Below are 18,201 nucleotides of genomic sequence, written 5' to 3'. Positions count from 1 at the left end.
TATTCCAGGTAAATAAGATGTGGCCCAGGAATGGGTTATTGTACTTGTTTTGGATATTTTGGGATGTATGTTGATGTTAACCTCCTGGCACAGGGTCATACATTTTCCTTATCTTATAATATTCTCATTGGTAGGCTTATATTTATGATTCATAAATTGAGCTGTCGGGGCAAAATTTTTTGGAAAATGTGATTTTAATCCAAGTAAAGATAAATTCATAAAATAACCTGCAATTTTACGTTTCAACCCAAGATTACGATATACAGCCAAAGTTTGAGATTGCAGCGTTAAAAAATTAACGGTTAGATTAATATAAACTTAGTTTCTCTTTCTCATTCTTTCTTCAGGGCAGAGTATGTGGGGTGTGAGCAGAGTCTCTTCCTCTGCGAGCTGTTCTGGAGAGACACGCAGATCATGCCATCATCTTTATTAGTGGTCAGTAGTCCAACACCCTTTAACATCTAGTTTATGCTACTTTTATGTTTGTTATGTAAATCAGATCGGACGATCCCGAGATAAACATCATCACTGGGACTGTCCATGTCTGAACACTGCAGTGATCCCTACTGGACACTTTCTGTTACTACTGTTTGTTTTATTTCTGCTCACTTTGACTTTTTAACTGTCACTTTAACACAACAACTTTAGGAACTTGGCATTCAGTTTCTGATCAAAGCAAGACAACTTTAAAAGTTACAAAGTTTTATTTATGTACAGTGTCCTTTTAATAGGACATGTAAAACCTGGAATGGTCCGTTTATAAAACTGGGATTTCCAGATGTGGAAAAGTTATGAAAATTTAATACAATTCTTACAGGTCATTGACAAGTCATGGAATGTTGCATATTATGAGCACATTGTGTTCTAGTTATGCTCAGATTAAAACTCTTTTGTCTGGTGGAAACAGATTTTTAAATGACAAAGTCATGAAAATACAGTGGTCAGATGGTTTGGGAAGTTTGAGGATAGGTCAATCCTGCAGGATTTTCCTTTGGTTTTGTATACTACCAAATGACCCAATTCTAATGATTAACAGTTAAGTGCGTCTGTCTTTATTGTGCCAAATAAAGTGGCAATAACACATGTAAATATTACATTTTAATATTTGTGAGATTTTTATTGTGTTATACGTTGAGATCAAAAGATCTCTTGCACAAATGTGATTTAATTCATAACGGGGTGGATTATCTTAAACCAAGACTAGGCTTTAGTTTAATTGGGATATTTAAGTGATTTTAACAGACACGACTTCCTAAAAACATTACATGTGTGCATTTTGAGACAAGACAATTATGTATTTTAAGATTTGTCCGTACAAGTTGTTTTCCATATGGACAGCTCTTACATTTATTTAAGTATATGTAAGAAACTAAAATCACAATCAGCAAGCAAATTATTATTAAAAGAAAATCTGCCTAAGAATAAAATAGAAGAGAGTAAAGTTGAATCATACAAAGCACACTGTTGTCTTTTGTATTGCAATGCATAACATCATCTGCTGCTAAACTGTGGATATGATACTTCAAAATCAAAAGTTTTCAAATTTAACATCGGAAATCCACCCTACTTAACATATATTTTATTACTTTCACTTTAAATAATGCTTGAATGGCATTCAGATTTTAAACTTTTCATCTTCACATTTCAAACCATCTGCACAAATGCTTATATACTTACAGGTACATCTAAAAAAATGTATATGGTGAAAAAGGTCAATATTTTTTGTCTCAATACAGAAAGTGAAACCCATATATGATATATACTTTGGAAAACATTGGACCAAAGTCCTTTTTTCAGATGAAAGTAATTTTGCATTTCATTTGGAAATCAAGGTCCCAGAGTCTTGAAGAGCGCAAAATTCATGCAAAATGAGGCCCAACCAAATAATGAGTGATATGAACACTTTTCAGATGCCTTACATTTCTGTTTAAATAGAATTGTTTATTGATCCCATGTAATATTGTAATTTGAGACACAAAATTTGGGGTTCGCTTTACTTCTTGGAATTGCGCTGGTTTACAGATAAACACAAGTCAAGTCAGCTTTATTTATATAGCGCTTTTTACAATTTTCATTGTTACAAAGCAGCTGTACAAGAAAACATTGACTATAATAAGTAAAACATAAAAGGTTATGGAAGTCAAAACACAGGTCAAATATCAGACACACAATAAATTCCTATATGCAGTGTTAATTAAATTAGACTATCAAATTCTAGCAGCCCCCCCCCCCCGGCCAGGCAAACAGTGCAAAACAGTTGAAGATGAATTCATCTGCTTTCATTCTGGTAGTCTAAAAGGATTCAGATAAGCATTCATTAATGCTTATCGCTGTAGATAATAGCCTTAGTTTGAATTCTGTTGCAAATAATTGATTTGATGTAGGTTTTTTTTGCTTACATTTCCTATTCCACAGCACATTTTTGTGTATTGTTATTAATATTAGACCTAAAATAACGGTGTCACATTGATAATACTTTTTTAAGAGTGTTCAAGTTCAATTTGAAGTACATGTACAGCATGCAATGTCATTTTGGACTTTCAGATTATCAACTTGTGATGGTGTTGTTGTATACCCTTATATACATTTATTTGATGCACAGCTTTCTCGGCTACTTGCTTCTTATTGGTCGATTGTATTATTCCGTGATCAATCATTTCTGCATACAAACCACTACTAAGATAGCTGTAAGAGAAAGAACCGGAAGCGGGTACGCTGATCTTCTGAAAGGGGTTTCTGTCATCATTTACTCGCCCTGTTGTCATTTTGAACCTGTGTGATTTTCTTTCTTCTGAAAGATATTTTGGAAAATGTTTGTAACCAAAAACTGTTGGTCCTCATTGACTTCTATTGTATGGCCACAAAACAATGCCAGTCAATGAGGACCAACGGTTTTCTGTTACCAACATATTTTTTTAATATCTTCTTTTGTGTTCTAAAGAAGATAGAAAGTCATACAGGTATGAAATGACAAGAGGGCGTGTAAATAATGACAGAATTTTCATTTTGAAGGTGAACTATTCCTTTAACTCATTTACAGATGTTGTCCTCTAATATTGAGAAGGAACCTCCTTTTGTTGGCTTTATGATGATCCATTTTGGATAAATAAATCACCATCACACATTCTTTAACCCTGTAAAATATATTTTATGTCCAAATGTTCATTACGTTGATCAATAGATACTGACCCAATATTTCTGTGTTCTCTTTGTATATTTTTCAGTGTACCACTTCATGAGCTGCCTATTTAGGCAGTATACTGAAAAACTATGTTTTGGAGCTACAGTAATGTTCCTACTGTGGAAAGGCCCGATCTGAACCTTTCCAAGGCTTATAAGAAAAAAGTTATTTTTGTTTACATTTGCGCTCATGTGTCGCTGAATACATCTCTCAATAAAAACATGCAATTTTACGTTTCAACCCAAGATTACGATATACAGCCACAGTTTGAGATTGCAGCGTTAAAAAATTAACGGTTAGATTAATATAAACTTAGTTTCTCTCTCTCATTCTTTCTTCAGGGCAGAGTATGTGGGGTGTGAGCAGAGTCTCTTCCTCTGCGAGCTGTTCTGGAGAGACACGCAGATCATGCCATCATCTTTATTAGTGGTCAGTAGTCCAACACCCTTTAACATCTAGTTTATGCTACTTTTATGTTTGTTATGTAAATCAGATCGGACGATCGGACCGAGATAAACATCATCACTGGGACTGTCCATGTCTGAACACTGCAGTGATCCCAACTGGACACTTTCTGTTACTACTGTTTGTTTTATTTCTGCTCACTATGACTTTTTAACTGTCACTTTAACACAACAACTTTAGGAACTTGGCATTCAGTTTCTGATCAAAGCAAGACAACTTTAAAAGTTACAAAGTTGTATTTATGTACAGTGTCCTTTTAATAGGACATGTAAAACCTGGAATGGTCCGTTTATAAAACTGGGATTTCCAGATGTGGAAAAGTTATGAAAATTTAATACAATTCTTACAGGTCATTGACAAGTCATGGAATGTTGCATATTATGAGCACATTGTGTTCTAGTTATGCTCAGATTAAAACTATTTTGTCTGGTGGAAACAGATTTTTAAATGACAGACAAAGTCATGAAAATACAGTGGTCAGATGGTTTGGGAAGTTTGAGGATAGGTCAATCCTGCAGGATTTTCCTCTGGTTTTGTATACTACCAAATGACCCAATTCTAATGATTAACAGTTAAGTGCGTCTGTCTTTATTGTGCCAAATAAAGTGGCAATAACACATGTACATAATATTACATTTTAATATTTGTGAGATTTTTATTGTGTTATACGTTGAGATCAAAAGATCTCTTGCACAAATGTGATTTAATTCATAACGGGGTGGATTATCTTAAACCAAGACTAGGCTTTAGTTTAATTGGGATATTTTGATTTTAACAGACATGACTTCCTAAAAACATTACATGTGCATTTTGAGACAAGACAATTATGTATTTTAAGATTTGTCCGTACAAGTGGTTTTCCATATGGACAGCTCTTACATTTATTTTAGCATATGTAAGAAACTAAAAGCACAATCAGCAAGCAAATTATTATTAAAAGAAAATCTGGCTAAGAATAAAATAGAAGAGAGTAAAGTTGAATCATACAAAGCACACTGTTGTCTTTTGTATAGCAATGCATAACATCATCTGCTGCTAAACTGTGGATATGATACTTCAAAATCAAAAGTCTTCAAATTTAGCACATCACAAATCCACCCTACTTAACATATTATTTTCACTTTAAATAATGCTTGAAATGGCATTCAGATTTCAAACCATCTGCACAAGTGCTTAGACTTACAGGTACATCTAAAAAAAATTGTATATGGTGAAAAAGGTCAATATTTTTTGTCTCAATACAGAAAGTGAAACCCATATATGATATATACTTTGGACAACACTGGACCAAAGTCCATTTTTCAGATAAAAGTAATTTTGTCTTGAAGAGTGCAAAATTCAAGCAAAATGAGGCCCAACCAAATAATGAGTGATATGAACACTTTTCAGAAGACTTACATTTCTGTTTAAAATAGAATGTAATTGGAGACAGAATTTGGGGTTCACATTACTTCTTGGAATTGCGCTGGTTTACAGATATTTCCCTACATGTAATAAATCTATACATTATATGAGTTTCACTTTCTGAAATATTGACCTTTCACAATATTCAAATTTGAGATGTACCACTATATGTGGTGATGAGGGGCAAGTTTAAGATACTCAAATAGCTTTTTAAAACAAGCAATTTTTTATAATAATTTTATTTTCCATCATTTCTAAAAGATACCAGCATTTATCATCAACCCAATTTGTCCACATTCTCCTGGTCAGTCTTCTCCATATAACACAAGTCTGCAGAGAGTCAAAGAAAAACATGTAATTTACACTGCAATTCAGTTTATATTTTGAACAATTTCTAAAGTGAATTAGTCTTTATTTTGGCCAAACCTGATACACCATCATACGAGTACTTGGGTTCTCTTCTGAAGCCAAGACACTGAGCTTGTTTCCAGTACAAGGACAAATCAGTTTCATTTTGGAAACCTTTTCTCGCTGTAGCACCAAATGAGAAATATCATGTGCACGTGTTTTTCAAAGACAGTCAATCACTATATAATATTAACTTAAACAGACCATTGTCCAGTTTACAGACAGTTTAACTTGGGTTTAGTCCTGGCTAAAGCTAAACCAAGAGATGTGGCATTTATAAAAATGCATGAGACATTGCTAGTGTGCATCTTGAGACAAAACAAGGGCACTGACATGTTTTAAGGTGTGTCAGGGCAAGATATTAGAAGACAGTTCAAACATTCATTTTAGTCTAGCCTTTAGATTTGTCTAGATTCATGAGTTTTATGTAACGAACGGTCTACATGCCATAAGTAACTTACTGAAAAAGTAGAGCGACTTCATGGTCTCATTTTCTACTGTGTCGTTCATGCTAATGGTGAGGCAGTTATGACACGACGGCAACAATCTTCCCTCTCTTGATGCGTCATTCTCTATAAACCAAAAACAGCATAAAATGTATTAAAGCTCAGAACAGACTCTTAAATTAAAAAGATTCTTAACTTACCAATAAAATAACCTGTACTGTCTTCAATAGTCATGTTAATGGTCTTATAAGCACACCTTCCTCTAAAAGTGACGAATCAAATATTAGAACATTTATCAAAACAATTGTCATACTGACTTAACCAGAACACACATGACATGGAACGTAACGCTTTAAACTCTTACAGCATAATCGCCTCACTGAGGGTCACAGTGTCTTCATGAGAACTGAGACCAAAAACTATCCAGGCGCTGGTCACGGTTTTCAGAATGCTTGTGTAGAAATGGTGATCAGCTATGCCCTCAAGGAAGATCCATTCCCCCATGATCTGGGTAAAAGAAAATACTAAATTGTGATATGGCTAACCAATAAATCAGTGTCCTAATGGACAAAGAAATTAGGTCACTTACACTTTTGTAGTCATCTTTCAGGTCGAGTGGTTTTGTGACCTCTTCGCACTCTGACACCGTGGCCTGACTTCTACAGAAAAGGCACAGAAGAGCCGCTGAGACAAACCAGTTAGACATTGCAGCGTTTCTAAAAGACCAATTCAGATAATGTTGTCGTATTGCCAGTGCGGTACAGGTGCCTTATGTAGGCATGATGTTTTATTAACAAAGTTTGGGAGGAGCACGTGCACATAATTAGGCAGCTGCCGGTCATTAGCAATCACGTCCCCCGTCCTACCAACTCAGAGCAAACTCTTTAAATACTTAAATCGACGTTCATATAGGGATGGGCAAATGAAGTGAATGTTCCGGGAAAAGATTAAGTTAAATATTAAATAATAAATTAATACATACATACATTTTATATAGTATATATATAGTTTTTTTTCAAATTGTAATCTTTTTTTAACGCATACAAACATTGGAAGCTGTAAACTCAAAATATTCCTAGATTGGAGAAATCTTTCTTTTTTGGCTGCTGCCATTGCTGCCTTACAAACCCTTCACCAAATACCAACACCAAATTACCTAAAAAACAAAATAAAAACATTTACAAATCAGCTGTCAAAATTGCAATTAAACCTAAATAAAAACGTTATGGACATGTTTTATAAACACCACTATTGAATATACCTACTTGTTTATTTATAATATAGGCCTACATTTTACATGCAGAATGACATCTTTTTATAATGATGATATGAGCTGTTCACAGCTTTAAACTATGACGATCTCAGTCTTGTTTTTGACTACTTTAATGGATCTTTCAGTGATACTGTTTCAGCACATGAGATGAAGAAGGAATTAATGTGGAAAAAAACATAAGCGCTTTAACAAACTTGTTCGCTCATTGCATGTGTGAGTTTGCTGCGTCTGACTACGCAGCGCTTCTTAAAGTATAATGTGTAGGCTAAGCTTGCTTTTATCAACAAAAACACGTGATGCAATACGAACACGACAACCATATCGTGTGGACATTTATATAGACAGGCTGCTTAATGAGTGGTTTTTACTTTTGCTTTGCGTGAGGTAAAATTCGCTTGTTCTGCAGCCTACTTTAGAAACGATCACGATCTATAAGATTCGCATGAGAAGTAGACTGTGGATGTCTTTGGAATCGATCAAGCCATAAAATCATCAGATTGCAACACTAAACAGCAGAGTACTTAAAGCGACTCAATCAAATACACGGTACTATTCCGCGGATAACCGCGGATTCCGTCTGGCCCTGCCAATAAGGTACAGCATTGTAAAATTAAGAATGTTTAGCTTAGAGGGGATCCCCTTCTCCACAAAGATAACCAGATAGGAATCCCTTCCTCCAACTATTTAGCCAGGAATGTATTCAGTGAGCTTAACTACTTCACAGTCCATTATTTTGCGGGATTGTATTAATTTATGCAGAAATTAAATCTAACAGTAGTGAAAAAAAATGCTGGTTATTTAAATGTAATGTATTGATTAACTTTCAAAGTATAGTACTCTCCTCACGAACCCTTCGCACACGTGATTGGACAGAAAGTGAGGCTTCATTTGTCATAGATCACGTGACTCTCGGAAACCAATACACACCCCGATACGGGGCTTCGCTAGAAATTGTGTCACATTTGCGATACGCACGTCGAAGCTTCAGTGTCATACGTAACATCACTAGATGCTAATCTGTTATTTGCGAAAGTTAAGGCTTAGAAATAACGGTGAAGATTATTTTTAAACAATTTGTATAACTATTTATATGATAGAATGTGTATTTCCTGGTGGTATATAATGATTGTATAACATAACTGTGTAATACGTGTATTGACTTGAAATGAAAGGGGCTATCAAATGTGTGCAAATCAATGATCTGCTCATAATAGGCAAGATTCGAATCGCTTACTTAACCTTTTATTTTTAAAAATGCTTTATTGAACATTTTGTTATAAGAAAACAATGTTACAACAGAAAGTTAACAAAGAAACACTTAGATTAATGAAAGAGAGAAAATAAAACATTACCATGGCTCGAAACAGACAAGACAAAAAAACAACACAAAAACAGGAGAAGGAGAAGGAGTTACACAAATAATTTTCTCTTACAAATTAAATAGGTTGAAAAGCTTATAAACCGAGCAAATTTTACAAGTCCTTTGCGCTTTCATATTGGAAGAAAACATAATTGTTTATAAATGCAGTTTTATAGTTTGCTATTAGAAAATTTACATGGAGAAAGAATTGGGTTGATTATAAAACAAGCATTTTGGTCACCTTCAAAAAATCCCAAAATAAGTTTTTGGGTTCATAAAAAACCTTCAAAATAGTATTTGAAATAAACAAACCAACATGTTTCCAAAGTTGCTGAATACCGTTGCACGACCAAAACAAGTGAAAAAGTGATTTAGTGTCATTCTGACAAAAAATGCATTTGGTGTCAAAGTCACAATCCAAGTTTAAGTGAGCCTTCAAACGTCATCCATGACGTCATTGGTCTAGTTATTGTGGCTTTCATCAGTGTAATGTAAAAAAAAAAAAAAACAGTGTAATGTAATACCATACAGTATTGATAATACTTACATATCTACTTTTTTATTTATTCCTAAGGTTTATTTTTTAAAATGAATAAAAAATTACAATAACTGAAGTTATTATTACAGACTAAAAACGTTATACTAAAAAAGAACCCTTAAAAAGACGTTTACCTTAGGAAACCCACCAGGGGTCGCTGTCTCTTCAAATATATATATACTTATACTTAGGGATAGTTAACACCAAAAGTGAAAAATAATCTGCCTAATGGTAAAATACAAAAGAGTAATACAAAACTGATGCAATGCATAATATCATCTGCTGGTAAACTGGGGATATGAATGGTCGATTGCCCTTAGAATGTCATGTACCATTAATAACTTTCACAATGTTCTGTGTTGATGCGCAAATGTTTTACTTTTTTAACTGATTCAACTTCAACATCAAAAGTCCTCAAATTGAGCACATGGGAAATCCACACTCACTGTGCTTAAAATAGAAATCTCATATTGTATTGTTCACTTTAAATCATTCTTTAATGGCCAATAACAACAGCACGCATTATTGTAAATTGCATAAATGTGGGTGTTTAACTGTCAATCTTCCAAGCTCACAACTAACAAGAGTTTGAACCAGCAGGTACATTTCTCATAAATACGCATTCAACCTATAAATATGCATGAACCGGACAGGTGGCGGGTTTTATTGTGTTATACGGTGAGATCAAAAGATTTCTTGCACAAAAAGTGATTCAATTCATAACGGGGTGGATTACCTTAAACCAAGACTAGGTCTTAGTTTAACTAGGAAATTTAAGTGATTAATACAAAACATCCCTTCCTAAAAGTATTACATGTGTGCATTTTGCGACAAGACAATTATGTATTTTAAGATTTGTCAGTGCAAGTTGTTTTCCATATGGACAGCTCTTACATTTTAGTACATGTAAGAAAAATAATTCACAATCAGCAAGCAAATGATTATAAAAAAATCTGCCTAATAATAAACTAGAGAGTAAATTATAAAAGTATAAATAGCATGCTGTTGTCTTTTGTATTGCAATGCATAACATCTGCTGCTAAACTGTGGATATAAAATACCGTCAATAGTCTATTGCCCTTGGAATGTCACTGCCCGTTGAATGTATTACTCACAATGTCAAGTCAAATCAGCTTTATTTATATAGCGCTTTTTACAATTTTCATTGTTACAAAGCAGCTGTACAAGAAAACATTGACTACAAGTAAAACAAAAGGTTATGGAAGTCAAAACACATGTCAAATATCAGACACACAATAAATTCCTATATGCAGTGTTAATTAAATAAGACTATCAAATTCTAGCAGCCCCCCCGGCCAGGCAAACAGTGCAAAACAGTATGCAAACGGTGGCGAGGAACCCAAAAATGCATTGGAGAAAAAAAAACCTCGGAGGGAAACCAGGCCTAACCAGGGGATTCCAGTTCCCCTCTGGCAAAAACTGCTGCATCTGCACAAGTTCGTCATTGCTTGCACAACAAGGCAAAATAAAAAAAGTTACTTTAAAATTATAATTAATAATCTAATAGCGACTGAAGTTTTGTAGAGTCGCTATTGTCTATGTTGATTCACAAAGGTTTTACTTTAACGGATTAAATTTCATAATATAGTTGTCAAATTGAGCGCATGGGAAATCCACCCTACGTAATAGTACATTTTGTTTTTTTACTTTAAATAATGTTTGAATGGCATTCATATATTAAACCATCTGACTATGAGAAGCATAAGTGAAATTCCAAATATCCAAAAATAGTGAAGGTCATATTTTTTGTCACTCAATACAGAAAGTGAAACCCATATACAATATATACTTTAGAAAACACTGGACCAAAGTCCTCTTTTCAGATGAAAGGAATTTTGCATTCCATTTGGAAATCAAGGTCCCAGAGTCTTGAGTGGAGAGGCACAGAATCAATGTTGCTTTAAGTCCAGTGTGAAGTTCAGTCAGTGATGATTTGGGCTGCCTTGTCATCTGCTGGAGTTAGTCCACGGTGTTCAAGACCAGTGTCTCAGCCATCTTCCAGGAAATGTGTAATGAATCTATAAATTATGAGTTTCCCTTTCTGAAATGACAAAATAGCGGCCTTTCAAGAGACAATTTTTTTTAGATGAACTTGTGATGAGCGGCAAGTTTGATACAACTCATTATTTTAAACAGCTTATTAAAACAAGGACAGAACCAAAGCATTTTCTTAATCATTTTATTTTTGTAATGTCAAAAAGATTCCAGCATTTATAGTCAACCCAATTTGTCCACATTTTTCTGGTCAGTCTCTTCCATATAACACAAGTCTGCAGAAAGTCAAAGAAAAACATGTAATTTACATTAGAAATTGTTCAAAATATAAACTGAATTGCATTAGAAATTGTTCAAAATATAAACTGAATTGCAAAGTGAATTAGTCTTTATTTTGGCCAAACCTGATACACCATCATACGAGTACTTGGGTTCTCTTCTGAAGCCAAGACACTGAGCTTGTTTCCAGTACAAGGACAAATCGGTTTCATTTTGGTGACCTTTTCGCGCTGTAGCACCAAATGAGAAAGTCAATAGACAACAGTCAATCACTGCATATAATATTAACTTACTGGACAATGGCCCGATTTTACAGACATTGTTTAACTTTGGTCTAGTCCTAGCTAAAGCTAAACCAAGAGATGTATGGCATTTATAAAAATGCATGAGACATTGCTAGTGTGCATCTTGACAAAACAAGGGCACTGACATGTTTTAAGGTGTGTCAGGGCAAGATATTGGTAGACAGTTCAAACATTCATTTTAGTCTAGCCTTTAGATTTGTCCAGATTCATCAGTCTTATGTAACGAACAGTCTACATGCCATAAGTTACTTACTGAAAAAGTAGAGCGACTTCATGGTCTCATTTTCTATTGTGTCGTTCATGCTAATGGTGAGGCAGTTATGACACGACGGCAACAATCTTCCCTCTCTTGATGCGTCATTCTCTATAAACCAAAAACAGCATAAAATGTATTAAAGCTCAGAACAGACTCTTAAATTAAAAAGATTCTTAACTTACCAATAAAATAACCTGTACTGTCTTCAATAGTCATGTTAATGGTCTTATAAGCACACCTTCCTCCTCTAAAAGTGACCAATCAAATATTAGAACATTTGTCATATTGACTTAACCAGAACACGCATGACAAGGAACGTAACGTTTTAAACTCTTACAGCATAATCACCTCACTGAGGGTCACAGTGTCTTCATGAGAACTGGGACCAAAAACTATCCAGGCGCTGGTCACTGTTTTCAGAATGCTTGTGTAGAAATGGTGATCAGCTATGCCCTCAAGGAAGATCCATTCCCCCATGATCTGGGTAAAAGAAAATACATCAATGCAATAACAGTCTGAAAATTGTGATATGGCTAACCAATAGACAAGTGTCCAAAGGAATTTAAAATGTACAAAAAATTAGGTCACTTACACTTTTGTAGTCATCTTTCAGGTCGAGTGGCTTTGTGACCTCTTCACACTCTGACACCGTGGCCTGACTTCTACAGAAAAGGCACAGAAGAGCCGCTGAGACAAACCAGTTAGACATTGCAGCGTTTCTAAAAGACCAATTCAGATAATGTTGTCGTATTGCCAGTGCGGTACAGGTGCCTTATGTAGGCATGATGTTTTATTAACAAAGTTTGGGAGGAGCACGTGCACATAATTACGCAGCTGCCTGTCATTAGCAATCACAGCAGTACAGGCGGTGATACGTTCCACAATTTTTACTCAACATTTAGTGATTCTATACTTTTTCCTCGACTTGATCTGTAAAAACATAAGCCATTAATTAAACATATATTAGTTATTTTGTTGAAGGCATGTTCAATGAAGCCAGAATGTAAAGCAATTTAACAAAAACCTTTTTGTGTAATATCTGTGATTTTTCTGTTTGCTATAAAGTAAAAAACCTTGATGAACATCATCTAAAAGTGTGTTGATTCCATAATTTGCCCAATTGCAAAGCTGTCTCATTTTGAACCTGTGAGATCTTTGAGGTCATTGCATGCCTCAGCATTTGTATTAGTGGAATAACCTTTAACCCTGACACTCTCTTCTCCTCTGACAATTCAGTGGAAGCCTCATTGAAGTGAGTAAGTGAGTAAATTTCACTACAAATGTGATGAAAATTGAATACAGTTCTTGAAAGTCATGGAATTTGCATTTTATGAGCATATTGTGTTCTAGTTATGCTCAGATTAAAACTACATTGTCAGCTGGAAATTGATTTTTCAATGACAAAGTCATGAAAATTCAGTGGTCAGAAGGTTTGGGAAGTTTGAGGATAGGTCAATCCTGCAGGATTTTCCTCTGGTTTTGTATACTACCAAATGACCCAATGTTAATGATTAACAGTTAAGTGCGTCTGTCTTTATCGTGCCAAATAAAATGGCAATAACACATGTAAATAATATTACATTTAAATTTTTTTATTGTGTTATACGTTGAGATCAAAAGATCTCTTGCACAAAAAGTGATTCCATTCATAACGGGGTGGATTATCTTAAACCAAGACTAGGTCTTAGTTTAACTAGGAAATTTAAATGATTAATACAAAACATCCCTTCCTAAAAACATTACATGTGTGCATTTTGAGACAAGACAATTATGTATTTTAAGATTTGTCAGTGCAAGTTGTTTTCCATATGGACAGCTCTTACATTTATTTTAGTACATGTAAAAAAAATTATTCACAATCAGTAAGCAAATGATTATACAAAAATCTGCGTATAAATAAAATAGAGAGTAAAGAATAAAAGTATAAAAAGCACACTGTTGTCTTTTGTATTGCAATGCATAACATCTGCTGCTAAACTGTGGATATAAAATACCGTCAATAGTCTATTGCCCTTGGAATGTCACATTGCCCGTTGAATGTATTACTCACAATGTCAAGTCAAATCAGCTTTATTTATATAGCGCTTTTTACAATTTTCATTGTTACAAAGCAGCTGTACGAGAAAACATTGACTACAAGTAAAACAAAAGGTTATGGAAGTGAAAAAACAGGTCAAATATCAGACACACAATAAATTCCTATATGCAGTGTTAATTAAATAAGACTATCAAATTCTAGCAGCCCCCCCGGCCAGGCAAACAGTGCAAAACAGTATGCAAACGGTGGCGAGGAACCCAAAACTCCATTGGAGAAAAAAAACCTCAGAGGGAAACCAGGCCTAACCAGGGGATTCCAGTTCCCCTCTGGCAAAAACTGCTGCATCTGCACAAGCTCGACAGTGCTTTCACAACAAGGCAAAATAAAAAAAGTGAGTTTTAAAATTATAATTAATAATCTAATAGCGACTGAGGTTTTGTAGAGTCGCTATTGTCTATGTTGATTCACAAAGGTTTTACTTTAACGGATTAAACTTCAAAATAAAGTTGTCAAATTGAGCGCATGGGAAATCCACCCTACGTAATAGTACATTTTGTTTTCACTTTAAATAATGTTTGAATGGCATTCATATATTAAACCATCTGACTATGAGAAGCATAAGTGAAATTCCAAATATCCAAAAATAGTGAAAATCAATATTTTTTGTCTCAATACAGAAAGTGAAACCCATATACAATATATACTTTAGAAAACACTGGACCAAAGTCCTCTTTTCAGATGAAAGGAATTTTGCATTTCATTTGGAAATCAAGGTCCCAGAGTCTTGAGTGGAGAGGCACAGAATCAATGTTGCTTTAAGTCCAGTGTGAAGTTCAGTCAGTGATGATTTGGGCTGCCTTGTCATCTGCTGGAGTTAGTCCACGGTGTTCAAGACCAGTGTCTCAGCCATCTTCCAGGAAATGTGTAATGAATCTATAAATTATGAGTTTCCCTTTCTGAAATGACAAAATATTGGCCTTTCAAGAGACAATTTTTAGATGAACCTGTGATGAGCGGCAAGTTTGACACAACTTATTACTTTAAACAGCTTATTAAAACAAGGACAGAACCAAAGCATTTTCTTAATAATTTTATTTTTGTAATGTCAAAAAGATTCCAGCATTTATAGTCAACCCAATTTGTCCACATTTTTCTGGTCAGTCTCTTCCATTTAACAGAAGTCTGCAGAAAGTCAAAGAAAAACATGTAATTTACATTAGAAATTGTTCAAAATATAAACTGAATTGCAAAGTGAATTAGTCTTTATTTTGGCCAAACCTGATACACCATCATACGAGTACTTGGGTTCTCTTCTGAAGCCAAGACACTGAGCTTGTTTCCAGTACAAGGCCAAATCGGTTTCATTTTGGTGACCTTTTCTCGCTGTAGCACCAAATGAGAAATATCATATGCAAATGTTTTTCAAAAACAGTCAATCACTATATAATATTAACTTACAGGACAATGGCCCGATTTTACAGACATTGTTTAACTTGGGTCTAGTCCTAGCTAAAGCTAAACCAAGAGATGTATGGCATTTATAAAAATGCATGAGACATTGCTAGTGTGCATCTTGACAAAACAAGGGCACTGACATGTTTTAAGGTGTGTCAGGGCAAGATATTGGTAGACAGTTCAAACATTCATTTTAGTCTAGCCTTTAGATTTGTCCAGATTCATGAGTCTTATGTAACGAACGGTCTACATGACATAAGTTACTTACTGAAAAAGTAGAGCGACTTCATGGTCTCATTTTCTATTGTGTCGTTCATGCTAATGGTGAGGCAGTTATGACACGACGGCAACAATCTTCCCTCTCTTGATGCGTCATTCTCTATAAACCAAAAACAACATAAAATGTATTAAAGCTCAGAACAGACTCTTAAATTAAAAAGATTCTTAACTTACCAATAAAATAACCTGTACTGTCTTCAATAGTCATGTTAATGGTCTTATAAGCACACCTTCCTCCTCTAAAAGTGACCAATCAAATATTAGAACATTTGTCATACTGACTTAACCAGAACACACATGACAAGTAACGTAACGTTTTAAACTCTTACAGCATAATCGCCTCACTGAGGGTCACAGTGTCTTCATGAGAACTGGGACCAAAAACTATCCAGGCGCTGGTCACTGTTTTCAGAATGCTTGTGTAGAAATGGTGATCAGCTATGCCCTCAAGGAAGATCCATTCCCCCATGATCTGGGTAAAAGAAAATACAGCAATGCAATAACAGTCTGAAAATTGTGATATGGCTAACCAATAGACAAGTGTCCAAAGGAATTTAAAATGTACAAAAACATTAGGTCACTTACACTTTTGTAGTCATCTTTCAGGTCGAGTGGTTTTGTGACCTCTTCGCACTCTGACACCGTGGCCTGACTTCTACAGAAAATGCACAGAAGGGCCGCTGAGACAAACCAGTTAGACATTGCAGCGTTTCTAAAAGACCAATTCAGATAATGTTGTCGTATTGCCAGTGCGGTACAGGTGCCTTATGTAGGCATGATGTTTTATTAACAAAGTTTGGGAGGAGCACGTGCACATAATTACGCAGCTGCCTGTCATTAGCAATCACAGCAGTACAGGCGGTGCTACGTTCCACAATTTTTACTCAACATTTAGTGATTCTATACTTTTTCCTCGACTTGATCTGTAAAAACATAAGCCATTAATTAAACATATATTAGTTATTTTGTTGAAGGCATGTTCAATGAAGCCAGAATGTAAAGCAATTTAACAAAAACCTTTTTGTGTCACATCTGTGATTTTTCTGTTTGCTATAAAGTAAAAAACCTTGATGAACATCATCTAAAAGTGTGTTGATTCCATAATTTGCCCAATTGCAAAGCTGTCTCATTTTGAACCTGTGAGATCTTTGAGGTCATTACATGCCTCAGCATTCGTATTCGTGGAATAACCTTTAACCCTGACACTCTCTTCTCCTCTGACAATTCAGTGGAAGCCTCATTGAAGTGAGTAAGTGAGTAAATTTCACTACAAATGTAATGAAAGTTGAAAACAGTTCTTGAAAGTCATTGACAAGTCATGGAATTTGCATTTTATGAGCATATTGTGTTCTAGTTATGCTCAGATTAAAACTACATTGTCAGCTGGAAACTGATTTTTCAATGACAAAGTCATGAAAATATACAGTGGTCAGATGGTTTGGGAAGTTTGAGGATAGGTCAATCCTGCAGGATTTTCCTCTGGTTTTGTATACTACCAAATGACCCAATGTTAATGATTAACAGTTAAGTGCGTCTGTCTTTATTGTGCCAAATAAAGTGGCAATAACACATGTAAATAATATTACATTTTAAATTTTTTATTGTGTTATACGTTGAGATCAAAAGATCTCTTGCACAAAAAGTGATTCCATTCATAACGGGGTGGATTATCTTAAACCAAGACTAGGTCTTAGTTTAACTAGGAAATTTAAATGATTAATACAAAACATCCCTTCCTAAAAACATTACATGTGTGCATTTTGAGACAAGACAATTATGTATTTTAAGATTTGTCAGTGCAAGTTGTTTTCCATATGGACAGCTCTTACATTTATTTTAGTACATGTAAAAAAAATAATTCACAATCAGCAAGCAAATGATTATAAAAAAAATCTGCCTAAAAATAAAATAGAGAGTAAAGTATAAAAGTATAAATAGCATGCTGTTGTCTTTTGTATTGCAATGCATAACATCTGCTGCTAAACTGTGGATATAAAATACCGTCAATAGTCTATTGCCCTTGGAATGTCACATTGCCCGTTGAATGTATTACTCACAATGTCAAGTCAAATCAGCTTTATTTATATAGCGCTTTTTACAATTTTCATTGTTACAAAGCAGCTGTACGAGAAAACATTGACTACAAGTAAAACAAAAGGTTATGGAAGTGAAAACACATGTCAAATATCAGACACACAATAAATTATGCAGTGTTAATTAAATAAGACACTAAAATTTCTAGCAGCCCCCCCGGCCAGGCAAACAGTGCAAAACAGTATGCAAACGGTGGCGAGGAACCCAAAACTCCATTGGAGAAAAAAAACCTCAGAGGGAAACCAGGCCTAACCAGGGGATTCCAGTTCCCCTCTGGCAAAAACTGCTGCCTCTGCACAAGCTCGACAGTGCTTTCACAACAAGGCAAAATAAAAAAGTTACTTTAAAATTATCATTAATAATCTAATAGCGACTGAGGTTTTGTAGAGTCGCTATTGTCTATG

The 18,201-nt window shown here is 34.8% G+C and overlaps 3 protein-coding genes across 3 annotated transcripts; all 3 read right to left on the bottom strand.

Annotated features, from left to right (window-relative positions):
* Positions 1–3,945: 3,945 nt before the first annotated feature.
* LOC306907893 (saxitoxin and tetrodotoxin-binding protein 2-like) lies at positions 3,946–6,661 on the bottom strand. The gene is made up of 6 exons (XM_079480385.1): positions 6,494–6,661; positions 6,269–6,411; positions 6,105–6,166; positions 5,920–6,030; positions 5,477–5,581; positions 3,946–5,380 (listed from the first exon to the last, which is right to left on the bottom strand). The coding sequence occupies exons 1-6, from the start codon at positions 6,608–6,610 to the stop codon at positions 5,328–5,330; spliced, it is 591 nt and encodes a 196-aa protein (XP_079336511.1). The 5' UTR covers positions 6,611–6,661; the 3' UTR covers positions 3,946–5,327.
* Positions 6,662–10,195: 3,534 nt separating this feature from the next.
* On the bottom strand, positions 10,196–12,786 carry LOC306907892 (saxitoxin and tetrodotoxin-binding protein 2-like). The gene is made up of 6 exons (XM_079480384.1): positions 12,524–12,786; positions 12,269–12,411; positions 12,114–12,178; positions 11,929–12,039; positions 11,496–11,600; positions 10,196–11,366 (listed from the first exon to the last, which is right to left on the bottom strand). The coding sequence occupies exons 1-6, from the start codon at positions 12,638–12,640 to the stop codon at positions 11,314–11,316; spliced, it is 594 nt and encodes a 197-aa protein (XP_079336510.1). The 5' UTR covers positions 12,641–12,786; the 3' UTR covers positions 10,196–11,313.
* A 1,200-nt stretch (positions 12,787–13,986) lies between these two features.
* Positions 13,987–16,455, bottom strand: LOC306908032 (saxitoxin and tetrodotoxin-binding protein 2-like). The gene is made up of 6 exons (XM_079480613.1): positions 16,289–16,455; positions 16,033–16,175; positions 15,878–15,942; positions 15,693–15,803; positions 15,248–15,352; positions 13,987–15,151 (listed from the first exon to the last, which is right to left on the bottom strand). The coding sequence occupies exons 1-6, from the start codon at positions 16,403–16,405 to the stop codon at positions 15,141–15,143; spliced, it is 552 nt and encodes a 183-aa protein (XP_079336739.1). The 5' UTR covers positions 16,406–16,455; the 3' UTR covers positions 13,987–15,140.
* Positions 16,456–18,201: the final 1,746 nt, after the last annotated feature.

This window comes from Barbatula barbatula, assembly GCF_947034865.1.
Source record: "Barbatula barbatula genome assembly, chromosome: 18".
Lineage (NCBI taxonomy): Eukaryota > Metazoa > Chordata > Actinopteri > Cypriniformes > Nemacheilidae > Barbatula > Barbatula barbatula.
This window is presented reverse-complemented; position numbering and strand designations above follow the sequence as displayed.

Excerpts from the sequence above, each read along its gene's own strand:
- LOC306907893 (XM_079480385.1), bottom strand. The coding sequence starts at position 6,610 with ATGTCTAACTGGTTTGTCTCAGCGGCTCTTCTGTGCCTTTTCTGTAGA. Across the intron at positions 6,031-6,104 it reads CAGTACAGGTTATTTTATTG|AGAATGACGCATCAAGAGAG; the intron begins GTAAGTTAAGAA and ends TTTGGTTTATAG. Across the intron at positions 5,381-5,476 it reads CTCGTATGATGGTGTATCAG|ACTTGTGTTATATGGAGAAG; the intron begins GTTTGGCCAAAA and ends GACTCTCTGCAG.
- LOC306907892 (XM_079480384.1), bottom strand. The coding sequence starts at position 12,640 with ATGTCTAACTGGTTTGTCTCAGCGGCTCTTCTGTGCCTTTTCTGTAGA. Across the intron at positions 12,179-12,268 it reads CTCAGTGAGGTGATTATGCT|AGGAGGAAGGTGTGCTTATA; the intron begins GTAAGAGTTTAA and ends GGTCACTTTTAG. Across the intron at positions 11,601-11,928 it reads GAAGTCGCTCTACTTTTTCA|CGCGAAAAGGTCACCAAAAT; the intron begins GTAAGTAACTTA and ends TTGGTGCTACAG.
- LOC306908032 (XM_079480613.1), bottom strand. The coding sequence starts at position 16,405 with ATGTCTAACTGGTTTGTCTCAGCGGCCCTTCTGTGCATTTTCTGTAGA. Across the intron at positions 15,804-15,877 it reads CAGTACAGGTTATTTTATTG|AGAATGACGCATCAAGAGAG; the intron begins GTAAGTTAAGAA and ends TTTGGTTTATAG. Across the intron at positions 15,353-15,692 it reads GAAGTCGCTCTACTTTTTCA|CGAGAAAAGGTCACCAAAAT; the intron begins GTAAGTAACTTA and ends TTGGTGCTACAG.